Source organism: Psammomys obesus, unplaced genomic scaffold, assembly GCF_907164565.1.
Source record: "Psammomys obesus unplaced genomic scaffold, mPsaObe1.curated_primary_1811, whole genome shotgun sequence".
In the NCBI taxonomy this organism is placed as follows: domain Eukaryota; kingdom Metazoa; phylum Chordata; class Mammalia; order Rodentia; family Muridae; genus Psammomys; species Psammomys obesus.
Window position 1 is genome coordinate 22,135,270 of NW_026590062.1, and position 9,399 is coordinate 22,144,668.

General features: G+C 52.5%; 2 protein-coding genes across 4 annotated transcripts in view; one reads left to right on the forward strand and one right to left on the reverse strand.

Moving 5' to 3' along the window:
• The window catches only part of Mettl27 (methyltransferase like 27), an 8,275-nt gene extending 6,641 nt beyond the window's left edge, over positions 1-1,634 (forward strand). For all 3 annotated transcript variants that reach the window (XM_055605874.1, XM_055605873.1, XM_055605875.1), the window contains one exon: positions 829-1,634. In XM_055605874.1, coding sequence (XP_055461849.1) covers positions 829-1,109 — 281 coding nt within the window. In that variant the 3' untranslated portion in view covers positions 1,110-1,634. The remainder of the gene's footprint in view (positions 1-828) is intronic.
• Positions 1,635-7,445: 5,811 nt separating this feature from the next.
• Cldn4 (claudin 4) lies at positions 7,446-9,183 on the reverse strand. Its single transcript, XM_055605878.1, has one exon. It carries the CDS (start codon positions 8,962-8,964, stop codon positions 8,332-8,334), a length of 633 nt encoding a protein of 210 aa, XP_055461853.1. The 5' UTR covers positions 8,965-9,183; the 3' UTR covers positions 7,446-8,331.
• Between the last annotated feature and the right edge of the window lie 216 nt (positions 9,184-9,399).

Below are 9,399 nucleotides of genomic sequence, written 5' to 3' on the forward strand. Positions count from 1 at the left end.
TATATATATATATATATATATATATATATATATATATATATATATATGACCTAGGTCCAGACCATGCTTGTTCTTTGGTTGCTGCTTCAGTCTCTGTGAGCCACTATGGGCCTAGGTTAGTTGACTTCTGTTCTTCTTGTAGAGGCGTTGTCCGACATACTTGTCTTTTAATGGGGCTGAGTTAGCAGCCAGCATGGAGTTCCTGGCTCCCAGGGTGAAGATTTCCCAGAGCAAAGGGCACTTGGTCATTAAGGGGTTGCACAGGAACCTGACCTAGTAATACAGACCTGGCACTATGTAAGAAAATGAGACAGCAGACTCAAAACTAAGGCCTGCCTGTGCTAAGATAGCCTGGACAGCTTAGCAAGATCCTGCCTCAAAAGCAAAAATTAAAAGAAAGGGGCATATATAGCTCAGGGGTACAGTGCTCATCTGGGAGCCACCATGACAGTTAGGGGGCTTTACTCAATGGAAGAGCATTTGCCTAAATAGAATCCCCCAGTGAGGGGCTGGGGTGTGGCTCAGTGGTGGAGCACCTGCCTAGAATCCCTCAGGGATGGGGGTGTGGATCAGCTGGGGTGTTTTTTTTTTTTTTTTTTAGCATGTTTGAGACCCATGTTTCCATCTGTAGCACTGAAAAAAAATTTTTTTTTTTTTTTTAATGGAGACCGCGGGAATCCATCTGGTTGAAGAAACTGAAGGATTCCTGGGGGAGGCAAATTTAAGCACCAAACCGTGGAGGTGGGGAGCTGGCCTGGAACTGAAGTCTTGAGCAGGGGACTACCCAGCATTCATCAGCTCACCTGCCCCTCCCCCAACTCTCCCCAGGTGGACTTGTGTGTCTGACTACCAGGACCAACCCATCCAACCTTCCATACAAGGAGGCACTGGAAGCCACCTTAGACTCCCTGGAGCAGGCTGGGGCGTGGGAACGCCTGGTGGCCCAGTCTGTGGACCACTGGGAGCTAGCAACGTCAGAACAGGAGACAGAGATGGGTGCCTGTGCCAGCAGCGGCTTCATCTCCGGCATCATCTACCTTTATCCAAAGCAGGAGACAGTCCTGGGCGAGGGAGGCAGGGTCAGCGCCCAGCCCCCGAATGAACACTGATCCTCTCTGTATGATCTGAGCTCAGTCTGTCGCCCTGGCCTACTCTGCTCTGCCTGTAAAACAGGTCCACCTTCCCAACCCTGCCCCTCAGGAATGCTGGACTAGGTAGACCCCGGGGCCACTGAGGAGACCCCTCTCGTTTCTTTGTGTATCCTATCATGTGTCATGCTCTAGCCTGCACATGGACACCCAAACCACAGACTCAGGTACACAAGCTGCTCACACACCAGATTCAGAAAAGAAGAGGAAAGGAATGAAGAGACCGCTGTCTCCTGTCACATGACCAAGCACCATCCCATCCCCCAGCCCTTGAAGCAATGATCTTACAAAAAAACTTTGAATTCCGACCAGCAGGGTGGCTCAGCCGGGAAAGCCACACTGAGCACCAAGCCTGTAACCTGAGTTGGAGCCTCAGGATCTACCAGGTGAACCGAGAGAATTGACCCTACAAGTTGTCCTCTGCTTTCAACACTTACCGTGTACCACACACACACTAAGTAAATAAACAAGCAGATAAAGAAATAAGGGGGTTGGTGGCGCACACCTTTGTTCCCAGCACTCAGGAGGCAGAGCAGGCAGTTCTCCGAGTTCAAGGTCAGCCTGGTCTACAGAGCAAGTTCTAGGACAGTCAGAGCTACACACAGAAAGAAACCTCGTCTCAAAAAAAAAAGAGATAAAAGGTGGATGTGGTAGCCCAGGCCTGTGATGGATCCCAGCACTCAGAGAGGGATAGACAGGTGGATCTCTGTGAGTTCGAGACAAGCCAGTCCAGGACAGCCAGGGATATAGAGAGAGACGGAGAGACCGTGTCTCGGGGGGGAAAAAACTTAAGGGGGAGGGGCACTTGTTGCAGAGGACCTGGGCTCAGTTCCCAGCACCCAGGTCACAGCTCACACGTCTGAAACTGCAGTCCTAGGAGTCTCGCGCCTTCCTTCCTGACCTTGTCAGGCACTAGGCACACAGGTGATACGACACTCAAACACATCACATAGTAAAATACTTCAAAAATGAAAACAAAACAGAGTTTTAAATGAATAGACAGTATGAATTTTAAGAGATGCTTATTTTAAAACCTCAGGTTATGCAGAGAAGGGCAGACCTGTAATCTCCTCACCTAGGAAGTGGAAAACAGAGGGTCGGGAGTTCACAGCCAGTCTCCACTACATAGGGAGTTCAAAACCAGCCTAGGGTACGTGAGATCCTGTCTCAAGGAAACAAAACATGGGGCTGACAAGATGGCTCAGCAGGTGCAGGCACTTCGTTTGAAGCCCCATGACCTGATTTCCATCCTCTTGAGGACCCACACTATGAAAGGAGAGAGAAAGCCAGTTCCTCAAGTTTGACCTCTGACCTCCATACAAAGGTTGTGAAGTACATATGCACGCACACCCAATGCATAAGTAGGTAGGTGTGATTAACATTTTCCAGAAAACAGGTGGCAGGGCTGATGAAATGGGTCAGTAGGTAAAGGCCTGACTTTGATCCCCAGTGTTGCCCTATGACCTACACACACACAAAAGAATTATGATAATGTCAGGGGCTGGAGACGTGGCTTCAGGGTTAATGGCTTCCTGATCTCACAGAGTCCCAGAGTTCTCAACCTCCATGTGAGGACGCTCACAACGGACTGTAACTCCAGCCCAAGAGGAGCTGACACATTTGGCCTCTGAGCAGGCACCTGCACTCACACACAGATTTTTTTTTTTTTTTTCGAGACAGTGTAGCCTCTGTGTAGCCCTGGCTGGCCTGGACTCACTTTGTAGACCAGGCTGGCTGACCTTGAACTCTCAGAGATCCACCTGTCTCTGTCTCCCAGAGTGCTGGGATTATAAGTGTGCGCCACCCACCACCGCACCCCGAAAAAATAATGAAAATAACTGCCAGGCATTAGTGACACACACTTTTAGTCTCAGCACTGGGCAGGCAGAGGTGGGCAGATCTCTGTGACTTATAGGCCGGCCTGGTCTACAGACTGAAAAATAAACAATTTGAAAAGTAAATTTAAACAAAACAAAAAAGAGGCTGGGTGTGAAGACCTGAGTTCTGGTCCCCAGTGTCAGTTTCTAAGAAGGTAGTCATTGGTGGCACACACTTGAAACTCTAGAGAAGGGAGAATCCCTAAAGTTCCCTGGCCAGCCAGCCTATCCAAATCAGTGAGAGTTCATCGAGAGGTCCCGTCTCAAATAACAAGGCGGAGAGTGAGTGGGGATACCTGGTATGTTCATACCTACTTGTGCATACAGAGAGAGAGAGAGAGAGAATAACTCAAATATGCCTCCATAAAGGGAATTTCAAGCTATTTATAAGATGAAGAACAGCTTGGCAAAATGGCTCAGAGTAGGGTAACTTGAGTTCAATCTCTAGGACTCCCCGTGACAGAAGGAGAAGACCAACTCCAGCAAGCTGACCTCTGACCTCCATAAAACACACACAGAAACAACAGAAAATAAATAGATTTTAAAAAAGTTTTTTTAAAGACAAAGTAATGGAGTGATCTGATTTGTGGGAGAAGGTGACTGGAGAAGCATATTCAGAAAATTGTGATTTAGCCTGAGCTGTGTTTGCAGCCTGGGGCCCCACGTATCAGAATGACATTTACTGGACATTTGCACGGTCCCAGCTTGGTAGCTTCAGCCAGTTGGAGCTAGGCCAGGCTGTATCCAAACCCGGATAGGATAACACAGTGGACAGTTGTCCTGTCGGCCACAGCACCCCTTACCCCCAGCCTCCCACCGCCCCTCTCCCACAGTCCCATCAGAGATGTTAGCTTTGGTTGCGCTAACGGGGTGGATTGGCTCAGAAGATGGGCAGTGTGGGCCTGCCTGGAACAAAGAGCTGCCTATGCTGGCCAGGCTGCCTCCCACCCCAACACCTGAGAAGCTGAAGCAGGGGGATAGAGAGCCCAGCACCTGCTTGGGCTGCGGAGAGAAATCCAGGGCAGCCTGGACCATTTGGTGACTCTGTTTTAAAAAGTAAAACAAGATCTAGAGTGGCTGGAGGAACGGCTTTGCAGGAAGAGCTGCCTGTTCTTCTAGAAGATCTCCTCCAGAGGACTCAGGTTCAAGTCCCAGCACCCACATGGTAGATCACAGCTGTCTGTAACTCCACCTCCAGGAAATCTGACAAACACCAATGCATACGAAATAAAATAGGTTTGAAAAAAAATCTGGAGACAGAGAGCACTTGCTAGAATTCCCCAATACGGGGTTCAAAGTGTGCTTTAACAGTAGTACAGTTACCCAGAAGCCCCTCTCTAGCACACGGGGTAAAATTAAATCGACAACAGGAAAAAGTCTAGTCTTTTTCATCTTTTTTTACATTTACGTATTTCTTTACTGTATACGTGCATATGCATGTATGTGTTCATGTGCCGAGGTATGCATGCGTATATGCTTACAGAACAATATGGGCTCTGGAATTTAGGTCAATTTACATCATCAGTCTTGGCAGCAAGCACCATTACCTGAGGAGCCATCTCACAGGTCCAGGACGGTGCAGTGAAATGGATAGTGAAGCCTTTGTGTCTGGTTTTGAGTGAAATGTTTCAGCAAAGTCTTGGCCATGTTTGGGTCCATCAATAGAGGCTGAGAGGTTGTTTTGAGACTGTTTGAACCGTGAAAGAAATGTAGTTTCTCTGGAGAGTCTGTGCTTGGTGCCACGCGAGCGCTCGCAGCTGCACCGGCCTTAGTCCTAAGACAGTCCTGGCAAACCTGGAGTTCTGACTTTTCATCATGGCTAGCCCTGGGGAAACCTGGACTTCCTTTGATTGTGGCTAGCCCCTCATTGAAGTGGCCTGAGATTTGTGTGGGTTGTCTGCTTCCATGGTAGTTGGAACTTTTCTCAGCCCCAGTTAACAGAGTGAGCTAGATGGGTGTTGTCTCTTCCAAGAAGGCCGAACTAGTCTCCTCCTTCAGAAAATGAAGGCACTGGGACAACCATCAGATAAAAAAGGAAAAGGCTGTAATGTGTCTTTTGTTACTCTGACGCAGGGTGAAACATAGGCCTGGAGGCCTTTAACTGGCGGAGGCCTAAGCCTAAAGCCCTGATCCCCCAGCGGCCACTCTGGAGCATGGAGGATTACTTTACCGGACTCTGTGCCTGCACCACTTAATTTTAGGCAGTGCTGGGGCTTGAACCCAGGAGCTCTGGTATGCCATGCTTCCCCTCTACCCTGAAAGGTGATGTGCCTCCATCTTGGGGAAGGGGGAGGGGTGTTTGCTTTGTTTTGTTGGTTGTTTTTTGTTTTTGTTTTAAACAAGGTCTCATGGCCCGGGCCGTGGCGCACACCTGTCATCCCAGTACTTGGGTAGAAAAGGCAGGAGGATCTTCGCAAGTTCAAGGCCAGCCTGGTCTACAAAGCAAGTCCAGGACAGCCAAGGCTACACAGAGAAACCCTGTCTCAAAAAAGCAAAAAAATAAAATAAAAATAATAGTATCTCACTTTGTAGCCTTGGCTGTCCTGGAACTCACTATATAGCCCAGGCTGGCCTCACACACAGAGATCTGCCTGCCTCTCAGCCACCTGGGTTTTAAGTGTTTAAGGAGGAGGAGGCTGGGGCACCGGAGCACCATAGGGGAAATTAACTACAGAAAGCAAATGGAACAGCTGTTACACACAGGTAGCCCAGGGTAGCCTCACGCTAAGTAATGAAGGGTGGTCTTGAACTCATGATCTTCCCACCTCTACTTCCTGAGTGATGGGATTCTGTCACCAGCCCACACCTACCTTTAAAACAGTCTGATGCCAGGCCTGGTGGCACACACCTTGGATTCCAGCACTCAGGAGGCAGAGGCAGTCAGATCTCTGTGAGTATGAGGCCAGCCTGGGTGAGCCCAGGACAGCCAGTGCTATACAGAGAAATCCTGTCCTGAAAAACCAAAAACCAAACAACAAAAAACAATCTGATAATTTCATTATGAGAACTTGGTTATACCTATGTAGCCAGGGAGTGACAAGGGGCCATGGAGATGGTGGCGCAGTTGCATGAGCCTAGTGATGTGAGCTTCACCCAAACCCACATAAAGCTGGACGAAGAGAACCACTCCACAAAGCTGCACCCTGATCTCACTTCCAAGCCAATGGGGAAGGACTTAGTGTCTTTTTCCACGAAGGGACTTTGTGAGCTGGGACTCAGAGCTAGAAAGCTTGCTTAGTATACTGAAGCCCTGGGTTCCATCCCAACCCTGAATAATCCAGGTGTGATGGCCACGCCTGTAATCCCAGCACCAGAGAGCTGGAGGTGAGAGGATGAGGAGTTCAAAACCATCCTTTGCTCTGGATCAAGTCTGAGTTCAGCCAGCCAGGGTTCATGAGACCCTGTCTCAAACAAAGTGGGCATCCAGGCCTAAGAGCAATGGCTCTCAGCACAAGTCCTTTACCCTGAGCCCCACATAAAACAGACCCTCTAATCCCGAAGCAGGAAGATTAGGGTCATTGTCAAGGTCATCTGTTCAAGGTCATCTTCAGCTATATGGCTAGAGGCTAGCCTGGGCTACATTCAGATCTTGTATCAAAATAATAAAAACCCAAGGGACTGGAATGGATTGTCCGGGTGTGGCTCAGGCTGCCCTGGGGCGGCACAGCTGTAGGTTTAAGGACTCTCAGTAACTTGAGCATTCCAGGGCTGTGGGAGGACTCTCTAGGGAGGAGTCTACACGCTGGACCTGCATGACCAGCCTGGCTTCAAGAGTGGGGAAAGGACATGCCAAGGTTAGGGAAGGTGGCGCCTACAGAAGATAAGCAGGCCAACCTGGCTGCTCAGAGAAAGGGAGCCGAAAGTGGGAGAGGAAAGGCAGGGGCCAGCCTCAGTTTCTCCCATCTGTTGTCCCTCCTGGTACCCCCAGCTCCTTTCCCCTGACAGTCCTGGCCATACACTGGACCCGAGATACAGGGTTCCCCTCTGACAGATGAAGGGCTTGCCATCACGGAAGTGCACTCAAGATATTGAGGCAGGATTGCTTTGAGTTTGGTGGGCTTTGCACTGTGACCATGTCTCAGAAAAGAACCAATAAAGGCCAAAGGCCAGGTTAGAGATAGTTCTGATATTTACAATTCTCTGAAATCTTTGAGATGTGGGTCTCAAGTAGACCAGCCTTGAACCTACTGTGTGTGTGTGTGTGGGGGGGGGGTCTTGCCTCTGCATCTGGTCTGTTTGGGGCCGAGTATGGAACCCAGGCTTCCAGTGTGCCAGGCAGGCTCCCCAACTGAGCTCCATCGTCAGCCCCTGAAATCACTTCATCCTAGTCCAACAATCGTGGTTGGACTAGGTCCCCCCTGTGGACCCTCGCCAGCCCTCCAGCCCTGCCCCACCCACAGAAAGAGAACAGCCCAGAGCGTTCCTGTACACAGGTGCCATTTATTGTAGAAAATAATAATAATTACAGCTGTGAATAGACCTTAAATTACAAAACAAGAAACCACAGGGAAGGTAGGGAGCCCAGGAGACTCCCTGATTCAACGCCGTCGTCCCCCTCCCCCCGTATCTTTGGCAGACTGGCCAGTGTCCCTGAAGTTGACAAGGGTAGGGAATTCAGAGGGGCCAGCTTAAGAGGCCAAGGGTCCTTCAGGAGGGAGGGGTGCACAGAGATCAGGGCATTTAACGAGACGGTACTGAAAAGGGTGGGGACAACCTGGCTGCTTCTAGGTCCCCAGCCCCAGGCCTCCCCAAACCAGTTTAACGCACCCCCACCCTCCCCTCAAACCTGTCCGTCCACTCCACAGACCTCGCTTCCGAGGGTAGGTGGGAGGGTGCGGCCCCAGTCCTCGTCAATCACTGGGGTTCTCAGCGGCCCCTTCTGTCCCAGGCAGCGTCCCACCAAGGCTCCAGGTAGGACCGGGGGTGCTCGGGAACGTGAGGCACAGTGGCGAGAGTAGAGGTGGGCGGAGAGCGTGAGGAGGGCAGAAAGGGACAGCGGAGTTGCTAGCAAGAGCAGGACGTCCACTCGAGAGCGCAAAGCCACGGCTGAGCTATCCCGGCCAGCAGGACGCAGCTCCGCGGCTCCGCGGCGGTACCCAGCCGCTCCCGCCTTCAGCCCCGCCGCCAGGAGCAGCTTGGATGCAGGCAGCGAGGAGCTATTCTCCATCCTGGCCGGAGGAAGGAGCCTCGGGATGTGTCCAAGTCGGGGCGGGTGGTTCCGCGGGGACTACCTGCCAGTCACTTGGCACAATCGGGGCCTCCCGGTCCCCAGCAGTCGGTGGGCGGCCCATAGCAGGGCAGGAGCCTTACACGTAGTTGCTGGCGGGGACGGAGCGGGCGGCGGAGTACTTGGCCGAGTAGGGTTTGTCGCTGCCTCGCGGGGGACAGCTGCAGCAGAGCAGCCCTCCGCCCAGGAGCAGGAGCCCGGAGGCCGCCCAGCCGATGTAAAGCGAGGCTCCCATCTCCCTCTTCTGCCCGGAAGCCACCAGAGGGTTGTAGAAGTCGCGGATGACGTTGTGCGCCGTCCAGGACACGGGCACCAACTCCAGCAAGGCTGCCACGATGAACACGGCGCCGGCTGTGATCATGACCTTGGCCTTGACGGTGTCGTCCTCCAAGCAGTTGGTACACTTGCCGCCCACCACGGAGAGGAGCATCCCGAAGGCGGCCACGATGACGCAGATGACCGTGAGGGCTCGCGCGGCCTGCAGGTCCTGCGGCAGCGCCAGCAGCGAGTCGTACACCTTGCACTGCATCTGGCCGGTGCTCTGCACCACGCAGTTCATCCACAGGCCCTCCCAGCTGGTCTGCGCCGTGACGATGTTGCTGCCGATGAAGGCCGTCACCCGCCACATGGGGAGCGCGCAGCTCAGGATGGCCCCCAGCCAGCCCAGGACCGCCAAGGAGATCCCCAGCACCTGCAGTCCCATAGACGCCATCGCTCAGTCTCTGCAGGGGTCAAGGTTGGAGACCACAAAAAGTTAGCTCTCTCTGGAAGGAATAGGAGTCCGAGGGCTGAGGAAGCCTTTTCTAGTGAGCCTCAGGGACACGAAGCCAAGTCGGAGGTGCTGGTGAGCCCGGCACACGGCTACCAAGCGCGAACGCCCGCAGCGCCTCACTGCACGCACCTGCAACCGGGGCAGGAGGCCACAGGTGCTGCTGTTAAAGCAGCGCGGAGGAGGGGCGGAGGCAGAGGGAGGGGCTTCAGCGCCCAGGGCCTCCCTCACGACCAGTTTCTCTGGATTCCTGAGCCTGGGCCAACAAAGGCGTTCTAAGGCCCCAGTCCCGGGCCCCTGAGTCACCCAGTATCACAGGAAACTGCCGTCTCCCCCAGCCCCCAGGCTCATGCTGAGGTCAGCCGGGAGACAGACACT